Below are 19,840 nucleotides of genomic sequence, written 5' to 3'. Positions count from 1 at the left end.
CAAGCAGAGTCTGCAATTCTGCAGGCTTGATTGTCTCCGCTACATACAAAGATAATCCCCACGAATAAACAAATATCCAATGCAATAGTAATTGTGTGGTGCAGGCTCGCAGGATGCTTAGCTAGTATCTAAAATGAGTTGTGGGGCCTGTAGAGATGGCTTGATGGGTAGGAGCATGCTCTGCTCTTGAAGAGGACACATTTGTTTATCAGCTTCTAGGTCAGGTGGCTCACAGCTCCCTGTAACCCGAGCTTCAGGGGGATCCAACCCTCTGACCTCTGAGGGCACTTTACCCTTGGGCATAGACATATACACATAATTAAAAATAATAAAAATAAATCTTAAAGTGTAGTGGGAGCAGCAGGCTGCGTTCCTGCCACCAGGCTCCCACCATTTGTAGTGAGGAGACGAGCAGGCCTGCTTTTCGTCCTGCCCGGCTCCCACACAGCTAGCTTTACACCCAAAATAACAACACAAAAACTGCAGTTTCAGCCTCTTATTAGCTAATTCTCACATCTTACTTTAACCCGTATTTAGTAATGTGTGTAGCACCACGAGGTGGTGGCTTACCGGGAAAGATTCTGACCTGGCTGTTGGCTCCATGGCGACTGACCCAGAGAGGAGAGGCATGGCGATTGCCTCACTTCCCATCTTCCCAGCATTCTGTTCTGTCTACTCCACCCACCTATGTTCTGACCTATTAGGCCAAGCAGTTTCTTTATTAATTAACCAATGAAATAACAGATAGATAGAAACACTCCTGCATCATTAAAGTCTTTTTTTCCTAAATGGAAAATGAAATAATTTATATTCACACACAAGATCAAATGTCTAAGAGTAAATCTAGTAAAAGATTTGTCAAAAGGTAATAAAAAATGTTACCAAGAGAGTCAAGACCGCCCAAGTTAAGTGGGGATTTTGCCACAATACTGCGTTAGAAGGTGCAGTCATGGAAAGATGTCATCTCTCCCCATCCAGTGCAGTGCTAATCAAAACCCACAGCTTTTAAAGAGGGAATAGAACAAATTGACAAAGTGATTCTAAAATCCATCTATGTTAATAGAATTGGCTGGCATCAGGCAGGGTAACCATGGACAATGAGGTGGGAATGTGCATGCATGCTTGGCTGGATGTCATACTTGTTATGCAAACATTGCAGGTGCAGGAGAGATGGCTCTGGCAGTTAAGAGCACTCACTGCTCTTCCAAAGGACCTGAATTCTGTTCCCAACATCCACATGGAGCCCCACAGCCATCTGTGACTCCAGTTTCAGGGGTCTAACGCCCTCTTCTGGCCTCTGTAGGTGCTGCATACATGTGCTATGCAAACAGGACACCATACACCATACACATAAAATAAAAATTAAAGAAAATAAAACTGTCGGGCAATGGTGACACACACCTTTAATTCCGGCACTGTGGAGGCAGAAAGAGGTGGACATCTGTGATTCGAGGCTAGCCTGGTCTACAGAGCTAGTTCTAGGACAGCCAGGGCTACACAGAGAAACCCTGTCTAAAAAACAAATCAAACACGCACGCCTATAATCCCAGCACTCGGGAGGCAGAGGCAGGCGGATCTTTGTGAGTTCGAGACCAGCCTGGTCTACAAGAGCTAGTTCCAGGACAGGCTCCAAAGCCACAGAGAAACCCTGTCTCGAAAAACAAACAAACAAACAACAACAACAAAAAACAAACAAACAAAAGGAAAGAAAAGAAAACTATTGTGATTATGAGAGGGGCCAAGGGTGGTTAGAGAGGAGAGGGATGGAAAAAGGCCTAGAGTCAGACTCAGCATAGTTAATGTAACAAAGTAACAAAGTAACGTAAGAAGTAACAAAGGGAAACTCACTCTCCGGACTGGGTCAACCCTCATGCAAGTGGGCTCAGAGTCTGCTTTCTTTCTTTCCCAACTAGCTTCATTATGAATATTCTCTTTTGGTGTTTTCCTTCCTTTTTAGTTTACTTACCTTCTTGTCACTGAATCTAACCTATTCCTAAATTCTCCTGTTGAGTTCTCAATTTTGCTTGTTGTGTTATTCAGTTCTAAGTTTTCCTTTCGGTGTGTTTCTGATCTGTGTTCTTTAAGATTCGCAGTCCCGCCTTTTCCTCCCTTGAACTTGTAGACATGGCATTTTTGGGGCCGTGCTTTGAGTCTTCTGTGGTCTGTTCCAGTTGTCCCAGTGTGCTTGTTGGTTATCATCTGGATCGTTTTGTCTGGTTGTGTGCCTGGTAAATTATGTTACCTTATTTTTATTCTTTGCGTGAGCTCCTGTGAGTTCATGCCTGTGAAGGCCACACGTTGATGTTGGGTGTCTTCCGAAATTTTCTTCACCCTGCTTTTTAGACAGGGTCTCTCACTGAGCCTGGAGCTCACAGACTTAGCAGGACTCGCTGGCTAGGAAGCTCCAGGGATCCTCTGGCTCCGTATCCCTACTGCTGGGATTATGGGATTATGGATGTGCATTGCCACACCAGGCTTTTTAAAAGTGGGTTTAGGGATTTGAACTCAGGTCCTCATGATTGCATAACAATCATTTACTGACTGAGCCATCTCCCTAGCTCCCCTGGTTATTTTCTATGTATTGTTGTATTTTTTATTATTATTTTAATTTTATTTTATGTGCATTGGTGTGAAGGTGTCAGATCCCCTGCAACTGGATCTTCAAACAGTTGTGAGCTACCATGTGAGTGCTGGGAATTGAACCCGGATCCTCTAGAAGAGCAGTCAGTACTCTTAACCACTGAGCCATCTCTCCAGCCCCGTATTGTTGTATTTTTATATATTGTGGTGATCATATGGGGCCCAGGATGCTGTTGTGCCAGGTATTGTAGTGAGTCAGGGTCATTGACATCTGTAGGAACTGACTGCTTGCCATAGTTACATCTTTTTTCAAATATTTTCTTTATTTGCATTTTATGTGCTTTGGTGTTGTTAATGTGTGTATGTCTGTATGAGGGCATCAGATTCCCTGGAGCAGGAGTTACAAACAGGCGTGAGCTGCCACGTGGGTGCTGGGAATTGAACCCAGCTCCTCTGGAAGAGCAGCCAGCACTCTTAACTGTTGAGTCATCTCTCCAGTCTTACATTTTGTCATCTTGAGGCAGACCTAGATACGCCTGGCAAGAGGGAATCTTGGTTGAGGAACTAACACCAGATTGGTCTGTGGAGTGTTTTTTGTTTTTGTTTGTTTGTTTGTTTTTGATTGCTGATTGATTTGGGAGGGCCCAGCTTTTGGCAGGCAGTACTGTCTCTGGGCAAGTGTCCTGGCATATATAAGAAAGTTAGCTGGCTGGGTACAGTAATGCACACCTTTAATTCTAGCACTTGGGAGGCAGAGGCAGGTGGATCTCTGAGTTAAGACCAGCCTGGTCTACAGAGTGAGTTCCAGGACAATCAGCTACACCGTGAGACCCTGGAGGGAGAGAGAGAGAGAGGGAGAGGGAGAGGGAGAGGGAGAGGGAGAGGGAGAGGGAGAGAGACAGAGACACAGAGAGACACAGAGACACAGACAGAGAGAGACAGAGAGAGAGACACAGAGAGAGAGGCAGAGAGATCAGTGGTGGTGGCACACACTTTTAATCCCTTTTAATCCCATCTCTTGGGAGGCAGAGGCAGAGGCAGACTGATCTCTGTGAGTTCAAGGCCAACCTGGTCTACAGAGCACATTTCAGGACAGGTTCCAAAGCTACACAGAGAAATCTGTCTTGAAAAAACCAAAAAGGCTGGGCGGTGGTGGCGCACGCCTTTAATCCCAGCACTCGGGAGGCAGAGGCAGGCGGATCTCTGAGTTCGAGGCCAGCCTGGTCTACGAGAGCTAGTTCCAGGACAGGCTCTAGAAACTACAGGGAAACCCTGTCTCGAAAAAACCAAAAAAACAAAACAAAACAAAAAAAAAAAACAAAAAAAAAAGAAAAACAAAAAAGAAAGCCTGGGAGCATGAGAGTAAGAAGAGTTCCTCCGAGGTCTCTCCTTGCGTTCCTGACTTGGTTTCCCTTGATGGTGCACTATCTCCTCCTATAAACCAATGAAACTCTTTCTTCCTTGAGTTGCTTTTGATCAGTGTTTCTCATAGCAACTGAAAGCAAATGAGCACTCCTCTCTTCCTAGCAACAACCACCAAATGTAAGTTCCAGCCTGGGCTGGAGAGATGGCTCAGCAGTTAAGAGGACTGACTGCTCTTCCAGAGGCCTTGGGTTCCATTTCCAGCGACCACATGGCAGCTCACAACTGTCTGTAGCTCTAGGATGCAACATCCTCACACAGACATACATGTAGACAAAACACCAAAGCACATAAAATATAAACAAATAAATAAGTAAATAAATAAATAGTTCTAGCCTGGACTCAGGATGCTTTTTAGTGCATGGCGCTAAGTGTATATTCTTCTGTAGGTGTCTGCCATCATGAAAGTCCCCCTACCTCCTCGCTTTTCTTAAAAAACATACTGGGGCTGGGCGATGGTGGTGCACGCCTTTAATCCCAGCACTCGGGAGGCAGAGGTAGGCGGATCTCTGTGAGTTCAAGACCAGCCTGGTCTACAAGAGCTAGTTCCAGGACAGGCTCCAAAGCCACAGAGAAACCCTGTCTCGAAAAACCAAAAACAAAAAAACAAACAAACAAACAAAAAAAAAAAAAACCAACCATACTGGAGGCCAGTGGCAGATGTAACCATCACCAGCCATGGCTTTCATGGAAATTTGGTCTGATTTCTAGAAACTTACAACCTGCTTTTGAATAGAGGTGCGATCTGAGGACAGGAATGCAGTAGACTTGTTGACTCGCTCATTTGGACAGCCCAAGCCAGTAGGAAGGTCAGAGCCCTGGGTACTTCCTCCAGCTCCTTGAGGCTTATCTGCTGCTGCAGTTGTGTGGGATTACTGGGAGTTTCAGAACCCCAGCATGGCGTAGACTCAGGAAACTGAGCTAGTCACTGGGCTGTGACCCCTCGTTCATTTTTAACATGCATGGGTTAAGGGTACTGAGATCCAATGAGTCAAAGTTACCTCACTGGTCTTGCCAGGTCTCAGAAGCTGTGTCGCTGCTAAAAGATGCCTGGGCACTCACCATGGGGCACAAGGCACCAGGAGAGGAGCTGTCTCCTCTGCCTCAGGTTGCTATGGCAACAAGCATGGCATGGCTGCTTTGCCTAGTGCTCTCATGACTTGGCTGCTGGGCTGAAATGTCCCGTGTTGAGATTAGTAACTAATTATCCTTCTGCCTGGAAGGCCCCAGGGTAGATTGGCCTGCCTCAGGCACACCCTGTGCTGAAGCTGAATTAGATCTTTCCTGCAGCGTCCCCAGGTGCAGGTAAGATGTTACTGAAAACATGAAAGAACTCCATACCAGAGTATTCTAGAGTGGTCTCCAAGGCGAAGCCCTCCTCCTGGATGGAGCCTGAGGTCTCCCTGACATATCGGTGGCAGGCTCAGGAACTGGGGCTGTGCCCACCACCTCCTCTTCTTCCTCGTAACCAAGACCGGCTAGGAAAGAGATGAGCATGGTCTCCTTACAGAGCACATCCCTTACCCAGACTGGCAGACGCTGCACCCACAATACAGTCTCTGGTGGTAATTACTTTTAGAGTTTCATATGCCTGGATACTCATGTCAGGAGATGACTCCTGTCACTGTGACCAGTTTGTCATACTGTCCCTGAACAGGTGTTGGTAGCCAGCAGACTATTTATCTGGAGGAGGCTCAGCACTTCCCACAGTAAGCATAGGGAGGGATTGAGTCTGGTGCCCAGTGACCTTGCCTGTGAGTCTCAACCCCAGCGACAAACCTCTGTCTCCAAAAATATTTACGTTACAATTCATAACAGTAGCCAAATTACAGTTATGAAATAGTAATCAAAATACTACACTTGATCTTAGCCAAAAGGCCGAGAAGCGATAATAGTAATCAAAATAATTTTATAGTTGGGGGTCACTGCAACCTGAGAGGAGTTGTATTAAACGGTTATAGTATCCGTAAGGTTGAGAACCACCGGGTTTAGACTCTGTGATGGTCAGGTTTTGTCAACTTGACACAAACTAGGGTCACCTGGGAAACCTCAGCTGAAGAATTAACTACATTAAATCGCACGTGGTCCTGTCTGTGAGGCATTTTCTCAATTGCTAGTGATGAGGGCCCAGCCCTCTGAGGGTAGTGCCATCCCTGAGCAGGTGGGCCTGGGCTGTATAAGAAATCAGGCTGAGCAAGCCTGGGGGAGGAAGCCAGTAAGCAGCTCTCCTCCGTGGTCTCTGCTTGAGTTTCACGCTCTTGAGTTCCTGTCTTGATGTCCTCTGATGACGGACTGTGCCTTCCGAGTGGTCATGTAAGTCAGATAATGCCTTTTCTCTTCCATATCGTTTTTGATCAGCAATGAAAAGCAAAGACAGAGTCTCTAAGTCTGGGAATTGAATCCACGGCCTTGTGCATGCTGGGCAAATACTGTACCCGTGAGCTCCCAGCTGTGGACTTTGTTTCCCACCCAGAGAAATGTTGGATGTTTCCAGTGTCCTCCTCGTCTGCTTTTAAATCCTTTGTTCTAGGACCAGGCACTCCTTTCTCATCTAGATAAAGATGTACTTAGTGGGAACAGCACAGGCTGTTGGTCTTAAACAGAGGGCCAAATCTCTAAGGAAAATGATGGGTGGTTTTTGTCCGTGGTGAGAGTAAAGGCAGACAGACCTGAGGAGGAAATGGAGGCTGGCCTGTGCTGCCGAGGTAAAGCCACACAGGTTTCTCTCTCTCTTCTTGATGTCAATACCACCCAGGTGCAGCCACGACCAAGCATGGCTGACCAGTTTCAAAGGCTCATTTTCTAAGGAGGTTGTAACTTGTGTTTAGAAACCGGATTGGTACGTGAACATGGAAAGCTGCTACATTCCTGGGACCGCTAGGAGGGAGACCCTTTGCCTCCTCTGTCTGGAGCCAGGGGAGCATCCTGAGGTAGAAACTTGGCTCCGGTCAGCTGGTCATAGCATCCTCACTGTTCGCTGCCTCCCTTCAACCTCCAAGGTGTCCAGACCACTGCCTTGACAACTTGTCCCCGTGTGGGTTTTAACTTGGTCTTGGCCGCCCATTGCAGGATGCCTGTCAGGAAAGGGGAAGCTCAGAGAGCCTCTTTACTTGCAATTATTAAAAACAGAGAGACTTTATTTCTTTTCCTTTTGGACAGCTTACAAGAAATTAAAATACACGTTTTTTTGACTAGGTATCTGAAGCATTCTGGTATTTTTAATTTACTTTCAATTAGCATGCAAAGTGTGACAAGTCTCCTTATGCCACGTTGATACCCACTGTGTGTGTGTGTGTGTGTGTGGGTTGGTTGATTCAGACCTACTGTGTGTGTGTGTGTTGGCTGATTCAGACCTACTGTGTGTTCAATGATTTAGACCTACTGTGTGTGTTGGTTGATTCAGACCTACTGTGTGTTCATTGATTCAGACCTACTGTGTGTGTTGGTTGATTTAGACCTACTTGTATGTGTTGGTTGATTTAGACCTACTGTGTGTGTTGTGTGTGTATATTGGTTGATTCAGAGCTACTGTGTATGTGTTGTGTGTGTCCGTCTTCTTTCCGTGTGTATTGGTTGGTTCAGACCTACTGTGTGTGTTGTGTGTATGTTGGTTGATTCAGACCTACTGTGTGTGTTGTGTGTGTGTTGGTTGATTCAGACCTACTGTGTGTGTTGTGTGTGTGTTGGTTGATTCAGACCTACTGTGTGTTGTGTGTGTCCGTCCTCTTTCCCTGCCCACTGCCCCCTTCTGCTTGTACCTTTTCACCCCAGCTATCCGTTTCCATTTTTCCATTTTAGCTTGTCTGCTATCCTCCACCTCTCCCTGTTCTGTAAAGCTTCTTTCACCCTCTTATGATTTACTTTTTACTGTACGGCCTGTATCTGCACTCAGTTTCACATAAACACATTCAAAAATTAGAAGCTAGGATCCACATATGAAAGAGAATTGCAGTATGTGTCATTTAATATAATTTCCAGACCCACCCATTTTCCTGAAAAAAAAAATCATGATCTTTTTTCTTTATGGCTGAATAAACTTCTGTTGTGTGTAATTGCCACATTTTTCCCACATTTTCATTATCCAGTTATCTGGTGATGGGCATCGAGGCTGGTTCCATTTCTTTCTGTGGTGGTTTTTAAGTGGGAGTGACTTTGTTGCCAAGCGATAATTGCCAGAGGCTAGAGACAGCCTTACTGTCATTGTGGGGAGGGTTGTATTAGCTGGCATTTCATGTGTGAAAGCATGGGACACAGCTCAGCGTCCTATGATGCACAGGACAGATGCATGCATGAAGGGGTTGGCCGTTCTGAAACGTCCCTGGATTGCTGTGTTGCTGGGTTGTGTGTCCCCTGACTGCAAAGCTGGTGAGCGAGTGTGTGTCAGGCCAGTGAACTCACCAGAGGATAAAAATTCTGTGTGCAGCAGGCAGTGCCTTTGGTAAGTGTTGCAGAGGACCCGGGGCCCTGCCATGTCATTAACCAACCAAATGACAATGGGCAAGTCGCATGACCTTCTGATCCTCTGGGGCCTAGACTGTGACCAATGGGAATTGAAGCCTGTGGCAGGAGAGTCAGGGCACAGTTCCTAGAGCAGGCAGCTGGCTGTCCCTGAAGCAGCAGTGACACCAGAAGGCAGTTGCCCTGGCTGCTGGAGGCAAGTTTGTATGGCTCTGAAAAGTGCAATAATGTAAGTGTAAGTAATATAATCTTACAGCTTTGTACACAGAGCATTGTGTACAGCCCCTGTTGGGCAGGAGACCCTGGGTGGTGCTCCCCGACCCCTGTTCCCCGCAATCTGACTCAAGCCCTTCCTGTGACACCAAGGATTCCTCTGTGCTCCATCTTGTCAGATCTAGGTGAGGCACAGGACGCCTGGAGTCAAGGCCTATGTTGGTTAGGTTATTATTATTATTATTATTATTATTATTATTATTATTATTAATTTGCCAACTTGACACAAACTAGAGTCATTAGGGAAGAGAGAACCTCAGTTGAGAAAATGCCCCCATCAGATCGGGCCTATAGGCAAGTCTAGGGTATTTTCATGGTTCATGATTGACATTCGAGGGCCCAGCCCACTATGGGCCATGCCACCCTGAGCAAGGGTCCTGGGTTGTATAAAATGCAAGCTGAGCAAACCTTGGAGAACGAGCCATTAAGCGCCATTCCTCTACAGCCTCTGCTTAGGGTCCTGTCCTGAGTTCCCTCACTGATGGGCTGTGACCTGGGAAGTGTAAGCCACATAGACCCTTTCCTCTCCATGTTGCTTTTGGTGCTACTTTTTACACAGCAATAGAAATCTAGACTAGTACCTCTGGCTAGAGACGGAGGCCTCAAAACCCACTCCGAGGAGCATGCACTGGGGGCTCCTGTACCTCTTGGCAGGGTCTTGCACGGGGATGCTTACTTGATTTGTAACCCTGTGTGCTGGGTACCATTGCAGAGGGAGGCGGTTCAGGCATTGGGACAGGGCTAGTTTCTATATGAGCTGAGCTGGGCAGCACTTTGGGTCATGAAAGTTCATAGTTCTTGCAACGTGGAGGACAGAGGAAGGGATGAAGTGGGTTTCCTGGCAGAGTCAAGACGGCCCCAGTGTTGGCCCTGTCTCATCTTGGAGTCGTTTACAGCCATGGGACCCCATACTCTTTGAGTACCCAGGAATTGGAAGGTGCCCTTGCTCAAGTCTGAGCGCTCAAGTCTTACCCTCTGGCTTATTAGCAAAGGCTTGGCAGTGCTAAGTTAGACTCCTTCCACCTGCAGCAGAGGGTGGGAAAGTCTCGCTTGAGTTAATAGGTAAACAGACTGTGGTCAGCAGGCACAGTGCCCCTCATGCTGCTGAGCTGGGAAGAAACGGTTTCAAGGTAATTACCGGCCAGCTTATTAGGCTGTGAAGATTGGAGGGACTGGGGACAGCAGCCATATGCTGGTTTAAGGTACAGAGCAATAAAAATGCACTGAAGCAGCCCCAAGATGGCTCAAACTGAGGGCTCACTTTGGAGGAACGAAGGTGCTGGCTCTGCCCACCCTATCAGCGTTCATAACCAGCGGTGAAATGGCCGTCCTGGCTGTGGGCACTGTGGCCTGACTAACCTACCCCTTCTTGCCCCTTGGCCCTGAGTGATGCTTACGAAAGGGATGTTGTGAGAAAAATGGCTTCTGGAAGGTTTGCAGAATGGAGCTGGGATGGGATGTTTGTTTTCTTCTGTGACCCATGGCCAGTCCCATGTGGCATTGCCTGGCTTCTCAGGCCTGGGCAGAATCCTGACTCAGGTGTGAATGATTCAAGCCACCTTCCATGAAACAGTCTGTCTCCAGCCGTTCATTTCATTGGCATCTGGGCCTGTGGGTGGGTGATGTACCCGGCGCTCTCCAAGGCAGAATGCATGGACTTCTGAGTGGGACTGTCATTCTCACCTTGTCCCCATGTCCCTGAACGGCAGAGTAGAGAAGCCATAGGTTTGCTGTGTATTTCTGCGTACCATCTAGAAGACATAGCATGTGTTGTCACTATTTCCTGCTATCGTCATGGAGTTCCAGTCCCATCATTGCCTGTGGTTGGTTTTCACCTTCACGCAGCTGCCGTCCCCCCACCCCACCCCCGTGCCCCTTCATGCAAGTAAAGGAAAAGGAAAACCAAGAGCAGGCATCATCCACACCACCCACAGGCACACTGGGTATCCTCCTCCACACCCCACCAGCTTCACTAGCCTCCCCCACCTCCCACAAGCCTACAGCTCTTCTCGCTCATTCCTCCCCCCTCCCCTGTGGGCACTTCCTACCAGGTAACCCTGTGGCTCATCTGCCCCCAGCTGGCTGAGGCCATCTTGAGGGCACCCATGTTAGGCTTCCTCTTGGCACCCTGACACCTCACCTGGCACACACGGTGCTGCAGGTATTTGTTGAATTAATGAGTGACGACATTTTTAATTAGAGTTCCTTTGAGTTTAGGTTGCCGATTAGAATCTTTAAACACTTTATGCCAGGTAGTTTTTAATTGTGAATGTTTGTATCTGTAGTCAGCTGCAGTAATTATGGAGCAAACTTAACCTACCGTATTTCAAGACCCTGTGGGGCGGGGGTGGGGGTTCTGAGAGGGAAATCCAATTTGTTTCTGCTAAATCTTCCTTTAACCTCTTAGTAAGAGGGTGTTGGATATTAATCTCTTCCATCTGTTCAAACTCAGGCTGCAGGTGCTGCTGGAGGGGTTTGCAGCTGACAACGCCCTTGGGCCCCTGGGGCTGTGGTGTGAGTTGAGTGTGCGGCTGGATGTGAAGGCTAGAGGCCATGCGCACAAGAGGTTCACCAACGGAGGGCACAGTTGTAGGGACCCCCCCCCCCCAGAGCCTGATGGTACAGGAAGAGGGGCAGGGGAAGACCAGTCAGACCTCCAGGAGCAGAAGCAGGCAGATAAGGATGAGGGCCGGGGCCTCGTGGAGACCTTCTCCACAGACCGCCTTCTGGTATGCGACCGGAGATAGTGTTAGAGTCCTGGAGCAATTAGGAGATGGCCATAGAATGCCACCCAAGCTTGTTAATGTCATAGCAAAACAAAACAAGCCAAGATGGTGCCCAGAGTTGGCTCTCAGAAGCAGCAGATGGCTCCCCTCTGTCCCATCCTGCATGCTCCCCACCTCAAAAGTTGGTGCCACAGCCCTGAGCAGCCCATAGCTGGGATCACAGAGGGAGCCTAGGGCAGTGCCGCCTGTACCAGCCCACGTGAGTGAACGTGGGAGAGGAGCCTTGGTGTCTGTCTTTGAGCCATCTCTGCAGCAGGAGCGGCGTAGGTAGAGGCACTCAGTTAGGGTGCACTGTGGAAGGGGACACCCCGGCAGCCGGATTGTGCTTACGCCATCGCTGCAAGGCTCCCTCGACTCCTCAGTTCCCGCTAATGAGCTGGGTGAAGCTGCTGAGTGGTGTGGGCACTGTGCCCACCCCAGCCGCCAGCCCACACAGGGGGGTCCAAGTCCATGCTTGGATCTTTGCGCTGGCTGACCTCAAAACAGGCCCCTCTCATTAGTTTCATGAGGAAGGAGCCGGGTGGCAACAAAGACCAGAGAGAGAACCCAGGAACCCCTGTGACATGGAGCTTGTCCACAGGCAGAGCCAGGCTGAGGTGGGAAAGGGCTTTTGTTCCCATCTTTGAATACGGGAGACTAATTCCACCATCTGGAGGAGGAGAAAGAGGCCTGGAAGACGTACATTAAAATACTCAGCCATAGAAAGGCGGTCATGCCTCCCTAAAGACATAGTATGTTAGAACGCACATTTTCCCTTTCGCTTGAAGAGTCCCATTCACCGGGGTGGGAGTGGGGCACCGTCTGCAGTTAACAGTCTGAAACTCCTTGTGTACCACACTCTTCGAATGCCACGCTGAATCGGTCTTTTGAAACTTAGGCCTGGAATTTTGTTAACAAATATTTAACTAGGGGGAGAAGAAAAACCCTGCAGTAGCAGGTTGTGAGTCGCACTCTGGGGCCAGCCTTTAACCCGTTCCCCAGAAGAAAAACCCACATGGGCCCCTGCTTCACCAGATCGAAGGAGGCTGTTTCTGGGAGTCATGGAGGTGACCCACAAGCCCTTAGTGATGGAGGAGGCTGTGTGGGCGTTTGATCCCCTGGCATCTGTGGGTAGCCACTCTCGCATCTCTCACAGCCATGGCGACCTGGGTGCAGCAGTGAAAGGCTAGGCTGAGGGCTTTCAGGTGTGTCCTGGGCTGTTGGCTCTGACTTGAGGGGGCTGACTTGTGGGGGTGGGGAGTTAGGGCCTAAAATGGACTCTCAGGGGTATTTGCAATTCAAAGCAGAGCTCAGTGAAATTATTCTGGAAGTCACTTGAAGGGTTCCTGAATGGCCAAGAGTTTGGGGCCAGAAGGGATGGCGGCTCCCTGTTCCATCCCGGTAGGACGATGGGGCCTGCCATGGCTGGGCTGAGCTCCAGAGACTGAGTCTCTCCTCTACAGGACTACAGGGGCTGAGTGGTCTAGGCTGCTGGGGTGTGTACACCTGTGGTTGTTAGTACATCATCCTCACCTTTATACCTGGTTCCTGGCAACTTCCTCTTGCCTCTTCCTTTGGTCTTCTGGGATGAGGGGTGTGGACAGTGCCCCTGTAGGTGGGTCTAGGAATCAGGATGCCCTGTGTTGATGTAACTGTTGGCTGCCCTCACTAGCTGGGGCACCTGACACTGTGGGTACTAGTCACCTTGGTCGTTGCTCTTTTGCTTATAGATAGGTACAAGGTTGGTAGGGTAGAGCCTGCAGCTTCCTGCACTTGCCATAGCTGTACACTTAGGATGATTTTGTTCTCTAGAAAATGTTAGAGTAAGACAGCTAAAGAGTACCCTGAAGCTGGGCAGCGATGGCCGACGCCTTTCATCCCAGCACTCGGGAGGCAGAGGCAGAGGCAGAGGCAGAGGCAGAGGCAGAGGCAGGTAGATCTCTGAGTTTTGAGGCCAGCCTGGTCTGCAGAGGGAGTTCCAGGACAGCCAGATCTACACAAAGAAATCTTCGAAAAAAAAAAAAAAACAAAACAAAACAAAGTAAAACAAAGCAAAAAAGCTGCCTGGAGCCTGACAGGCCTCACTGCACCCTGCACCTGACAAGAGTATTTGTGACAGCTGTGTTGCCCAAGCTCGGTCCTTGAGTCTTCCTGTGTCCCACGTCCTCCTCCTCAAGGTAGCAGACCTGGACCTGCTCTGTGCTCTTCACTGTGCTGTTGGGGGATCCAGTGGAGTCACAGAAACATGACCGTGCTCGTGGGACAGCAGAAAGACCAAGCTGCTAGGTTTGACTGATGGGCAAACTGAGCCAAAACGAATTTGTTAGCTCGTCTGAGATCCTGGAGGAAGTGGGTGCGCAGTGGGATTGTGAGCTGAGATCCCTTAGGCAGCTGTTGGACACCTCATGGTTGTCCTGGGCATCCCTGGGTGGTGGATAGCATGGCCTTTTTTCCCCTCCCCATCCCCATTCTCTCCTCTGGGCAGCTGGTGACGTTTTACAACTTGCCTGCCTTGGCATTATCTTCTAAATATGAATAAAATAGTCCTGGGGATTCTATTTGAGTCCTTCTTAAATTATTTTATTAATGAGACTAAAAATCCAAAGAGGGGCCATGGTTCCATTATCACTTCCTTGTGTCTTCTGTCTTTCCTCCCTTGCTGTGGAGATGATTTTGATTTTTTTCCTTTGCTGTCATCTTTGTTGTGTGTTGCCTTCTTGGGCTGGTGGCTTGTCTGGGCTGGACAGCATTTTTGCTTTCTGACTTTTGGTGGTATCTCCCAAGAGAACATTGAGCCAGTGTTTTTGGTCATCATCCCTCGATCCAGAGCACAGAAAATCCAAATCAAGTTTTGAAAAAGTCCTTTGGCAGAAAACCTGACTGAGACCAGATTTCCCATCTGTGTGGCTGTGCTGTCTGCTGTTGTGGAAGGCAGAGCATTTTTTTTTTTTTTTTTTTTTTTTTTGGTTTTTCGAGACAGGGTTTCTCTGTGGCTTTGGAGCCTGTCCTGGAACTAGCTCTTGTAGACCAGGCTGGTCTCGAACTCTGCCTCCCGAGTGCTGGGATTAAAGGCGTGAGCCACCACCGCCTGGCCAGAGCATGTTTTTGAGGTACAGGTTGCTGTAACAGATACCTGAGAGAAACAGAAACAGAAAATACTGTTTCTGACTCATGGTTTCATAGGCATCGGCTAGGTGTTGTCTGGGTCTGTTGCCCTGAGCCTTAGAAATACGGTGTCAGGAATGTGCAACTGGAGAGGCTGCTTACCTTATGGTGGCCAGGAAGCAACAAGGTAGAAGAAGAAGCTGTGCCATGATACATTCTTCAAAAACCCATCTGATGAGCCACTTCTTCCAGTCAGGTCCCACCTCCTGTGACTTCTCCTGCCTTCCATTAGTTCATTCAGCATGAACCCATCAATGAGTTAATGTATTGATGAGGTCAGACCCCTCATAGACTGGACACCTCATCACCTACTGGGCACCAAGACATCAGCACATGGGCCATGAACTTCAGAACTCCCCACTCCCCTCAGGTGTCAGATGAAGGATTTGGGACCTATCTTGGTGGCTGTGTCCATGGTGGCTGGCTCAGGGGTTGAATTATAGCTCCACACCACTACCTATGGCAGCTTGAAGAGTTCCCCTAAATTTTTGGGGACTTGAACTCAGGCCATTCAAGGACATGTGGTTTTGATGTAGAGAAGAGAAGGATTTCAGAACTATTCAGTAAGAGGCAGAGTTGGAGGTTTAAGAAAGATATTTTAATCCAGACTTTAAGCAGGAGCATAAGACAGTGAGAGGCACTTAGAAAGTAAGACACAGGGCTGGAGAGATGGCTCAGCATTAAGACCTCTGACTGCTCTCCCAGAAGACCTGGGTTCAATTCCCAGTACCTACATGGCAGCTACCAACTGTCTGTAACTCCAAGATATGACACCCTCACACAGACATACATGTAGTCAAAACTGGTGGCACATGCCTTTAATCCCAGCACTTGGGAGGCAGAGGCAGGCAGATCTCTGTGAGTTCGAGACAAGCCTAGTCTACAGAGCTAGTTCCAGGACAGGCTCCAAAGCTACAGAGAAACCCTGTCTTGAAAAACCAAAAAAGAAAGAAAGAAAGAAAAGAAAAGAAAGAAAGAAAGAAAGAAAGAAAAATAAAAAGAATAAATGCTTAAAAAGAAAGTAAGGCACATCCAAAAGCATAGGTGTGGGCTACTTCAAGAGAGAGTCAGTTTACTAAAGACTCTTTTAACACAGAGAGACACAATCAGGGCAAGAGGAAGACATCCCCAGGTATGGGTCTGGACTCTTCAGGAGTTGCAGTGAAGACAGCATTAGCCTTCTATAACATTTGGGTGGCTCTCAAGTTACCACTCAAAGGTTGCTAAGAACCTCCCCCTCCCCTTTGCTTTTTGATAAGTGAGATTATAGGGTAGCTCTAGAGGTGCCCACGAGGAAAGTATAATCCGATGAGATAGAACCAGGAACCGCTAAGGCTTTATGAAGGGTTTCTGTGCGAAAATTGCAGGTTGACAGCTGGGACGGGGAAGAGGCTTTTCAGCAATTGTTAACTGTGCTGGCGGTCTTCCTTGCCACCGTCTCCAGAGTGTGGAGGGCTCATTCCTCAGGTCTTTTCTCCCATCAATGGATGCGGCATCTAGCTGGGTTAGTTAGAAGCCAGAACTGCCCCAAAGTCTCTCAAAGCCCTAGGTCAGTGCAAGCTGCTTCTCTATAGACAGAACCTGGCAGGGCTGCGGAGTGCCGCCCGCATGGGTGGGGCAGGGTGTTCGCTAAAGACTCTCCTCTTTGTTGTTCATTGCCCTCTCGGGCGGGTGGCATGCATGTCTGGGGCTGGAGAACATATGGCTGTCCGTTGGCAAGTGCTCAGGGCACCTTGTTATGCTGGATGGCGTCATCTGGCTTCGAACCAGGCACTCACTTAAGCCCTCATTGTTGGTTAATCTTTGCCTGGGGGAGCTTCACCCATTTTACTAGGAGGAGGTGGGAAGGTGGCTTTCTGGCTGTGGCAGGGAAGAGTGAAGCGGGATGGCTCCCCACTGGCCCAGCCAGTGTCACCTCTGGGGCCCAGCTGGCAGTGGGAGCCCCAGACAGTGCTGCTAGGAGATATGGAGGGCTGGCCTTGGCAGTATCTGGGGCGCTGAGCCAGGAGCCCCCAAAGCCCAGCTGCTTCCTACACTCTGGGTGCTTGAGAGCCTTAGCTAGAAGACTCCAGCTTGTGTCGTCTCCCAGAGCAGGGTGGTTGCTGGCTACAATTCTGCTCCCACAGACGTTGGACAATGGAGACGGTTTTGGTTGTGACAGCGCAGCGGGGAGGCGTGGGTACTATCTACTGGGCAGAAGCCAGGTACACTTCGCAACGTCCCACAGTGAGCCACCTCCTGCAGTTACCAGGTCCCCAGTGTCTGCCCTGCCCTTTGAAGTTGTCATTTGATGTCACCCCAGAAGGGAGGTTTGAGGACTCAGACTTTGGGTCCTGGTCAGTGGAAGAATTTGTACACATTCTTCATGAGCCCTGGAGGTGAAACCAGCAGGGGCAATACAAGGTTGCCAACCAACTCACCTTGTGATTCTAACCGAGCTTTGGTGAGGCTTCCATGCAGGCACTGAATGCACCTGCCTGTGGGTTTCTTGCACAGTGTTTAGTGAGCTATATAAACAGACTGTGGTGGCTTTGGCTCTGTGTAAGCAGTAACTCAGCATTCCTGCAGCCAGTGCGTTTGGTAACCCCGTGGTTAGCAGGTGGCTACACAGCTCTTGAAAGAGGAGGTAGTTTTGCACTTTACAATGCATCTCTTTATCTCCCCTGACCTCATTCTCCCTCTGGGGTTTGAGGAAGTCATGTAAGGAGGTTTTCTTCTTTGTCTTAAGGATCATAATTGTAACTCCTTAAAAAAAAAGCTTTTTGCCTTCCTGTCGTGGCCGCCATCGGAGAGCAGCAGCCATGGCCCTGCGCTACCCCATGGCCGTGGGCCTCAACAAGGGCCACAAGGTGACGAAGAACGTAAGCCAGCCGAGGCACAGCCGGCGGCGCGGGCGCCTCACAGAGCACACCAAGTTCGTGCGGGACATGATCCGGGAGGTGTGCGGCTTCGCGCCCTACGAGCGGCGAGCCATGGAGCTGCTCAAGGTGTCCAAGGACAAGCGCGCGCTCAAGTTCATCAAGAAGCAGGTGGGCACGCACATACGTGCCAAGAGGAAGCGGGAGGAGCTGAGCAACGTGCTGGCGGCCATGAGGAAGGCGGCGGCCAAGAAGGACTGATCCCCTCCCCGTTCTCAATAAACATTGCTGTGGCGCAAAAAAAAAAAAAAAAAAAAAGCTTTTCAAAGATAAGAAGGGGCTGGAGGGGTGACTCATAGGTTGAGTACATTTGGCTCTTGCAGAGGACTCAAGCCGCCTGTAACTTCAGGTTCAGAGGATCTGATAGCTTCCTCTAGCCTTGTGGATGCCTGCACTCATGTGCACATATATTCAGATAACACACATGTATATAGTTTTAAAAATGCACAAGAAAAATAGATATAAAGCTGAACATGGTACTCGCCCTCCTTCCCTCCCTCCCTCCCTATTTCTCTCCCTCCCTATCTCCCTCCTTCTCTCCTTCCTTCCCATCCTCCCTCCCTTCTCTCTTTCCTTCCTTCCTTCCTTCCTTCCTTCCTTCCTTCCTTCCTTCCTTCCTTCCTTCCTTCCTTCCTTCCCTCCCACAGGGTTTTTGTCCTAGACCTCACTCTGTAGACCAGGCTGGCCTCGAACTCAGAAACCCACCTGCCTCTGCCTCCCAGCTTTGCCATTAAAGGTGTGCAACTCCATGATCACTTTATAATCTAGTACTTGTGAGTTAGAGACAGGAGGATCTCAAGCTCAGTGTCATCCTTAGCTACATAGCAAGTTCAAAGCCACGTTGGGCTGCATGAGATCCTGTCTCAAAAACAGATAGGACCTGGAGAGGTGGCTCAGTGGTGCTCTTGCGCAGGGCTCGGGTTCAGTTCCCAGCTCCCACATAGTGACTCACAGCGATCTGTAACTCCAGTTTCAGGGGATTCAGTGCCATTTTCTGTCCTCCATCATATGATACACAAATATACATGCAAAACACCAATATACATAAAATAAAAATAGCCTCCAAAAAAATCTGTACAAATTTTTAAAACTTAAAAAAAACCTGAACTGCATAAATTCACATGAGATAAAACAAATCATTTCGAGAATCACAACAGCATGTGATTCTCCAGTGTCCTCCTCTGTCCAGATCCCAAACGTTTCTCTAATCAGAGACCCGTGGGCTTAGTCACCCTGCCTCCCCTCTCTTGCTCTTGCCTCTGTGACATTGCCCGTTTGGGTATTTCATGTGACCTTTTGTGTCTGGCACCTTCCCTTTAGAAGAAGGTTTTGAGGTGCTAAGCAACAGTGTCTTGGAGATGGAGTGAACATGGAGAGAAATGGGTGTTATGTTTGGACGAGCGGATTTGGAGCTCTGAAGTTTCAGGGCTCACCATGGTGTTCTTAGCTGGCTGATTCTGAGACTAGCTAAGATCTTGCTCAGTGTGGGAGGAAGGATCTGCTGGTGGGGGAGTCACAGGCCATACCCGCTGGGGGAACCTTGCCGCCCCAGTGCTGGCTGGGGTTCTAGAGGGTCTCGGCAGACAGTCTCCTCACATGTTGGCTGTGGGCTTGTTTGTGGCTGTGGTGGTAGCAGAGAATGCTGCAAGGCAAACTGTGCTGGAGTCTGCTTTCTCTCCCTGACTGCTCCCAGCCCCGCTTAACCCCTTAGCAGGTGTTAGACCTGCTTAGACTTAGACCTACAGCAGCTGACCTGGTTCTCTGTGGAGCAAACCAGAGGTCAGGATGGGTGACGGCTTGTCAGCGCCTGAGCCTAGGCTGTCCCCAACCTGGGGCCAGATTGTCTGCACATCAGTTAACTTCTCCGGCACCAACGTTCAGATGATTGCCCCACAAGCAATGTGCTAATGGTTTGGTATTTTTGCTGCCTACGTGTTCCCAGTAGAGAGGTTCAGATATGTGAGGCCCATGCTAGCTGGCTGGGGCATGCCATGTACTCAGCCCTTCCAGAACGTGGGGCTCTGCCTGTCCAGGCTACAGCAGGAGGCAGACGCTCATGGTGGAAGACTTGAGGATGCAGAAGATACACCGTGGGTGGGCAGGTGGCAGTTTTGTCTCTTGAACTGTGTACCCAGTGCTTTGGGGGATTGTGCCAACAAGCCTAAGATTCTCACGTTTTTGGGTGGATTGCCTCATCCCTATCCCTGAATTCTCAGGAATGGAGCAGCCTACAGGAACTCCTGTCCCTGCCACATCTGC

The 19,840-nt window shown here is 49.1% G+C and overlaps 2 protein-coding genes and 1 pseudogene across 3 annotated transcripts in view; 2 read left to right on the top strand and 1 right to left on the bottom strand.

Annotated features, from left to right (window-relative positions):
• Window positions 1-19,840, top strand: part of Celsr1 (cadherin EGF LAG seven-pass G-type receptor 1) — a 139,303-nt gene that overhangs the window by 32,979 nt on the left and 86,484 nt on the right. The window lies entirely within an intron of this gene.
• Window positions 5,723-5,892, bottom strand: LOC119824143 (annotated as a pseudogene).
• On the top strand, window positions 17,450-17,820 carry LOC119822880 (60S ribosomal protein L36-like). The gene has a single exon (XM_038342503.2). The coding sequence runs from the start codon at window positions 17,465-17,467 to the stop codon at window positions 17,780-17,782; it is 318 nt and encodes a 105-aa protein (XP_038198431.1). The 5' UTR covers window positions 17,450-17,464; the 3' UTR covers window positions 17,783-17,820.

The sequence above is a fragment of the Arvicola amphibius genome, chromosome 9, assembly GCF_903992535.2.
Source record: "Arvicola amphibius chromosome 9, mArvAmp1.2, whole genome shotgun sequence".
Taxonomy (NCBI): Eukaryota; Metazoa; Chordata; class Mammalia; order Rodentia; family Cricetidae; genus Arvicola; species Arvicola amphibius.
This window is presented reverse-complemented; position numbering and strand designations above follow the sequence as displayed.

Excerpts from the sequence above, each read along its gene's own strand:
- LOC119822880 (XM_038342503.2), top strand. The coding sequence starts at position 17,465 with ATGGCCCTGCGCTACCCCATGGCCGTGGGCCTCAACAAGGGCCACAAG.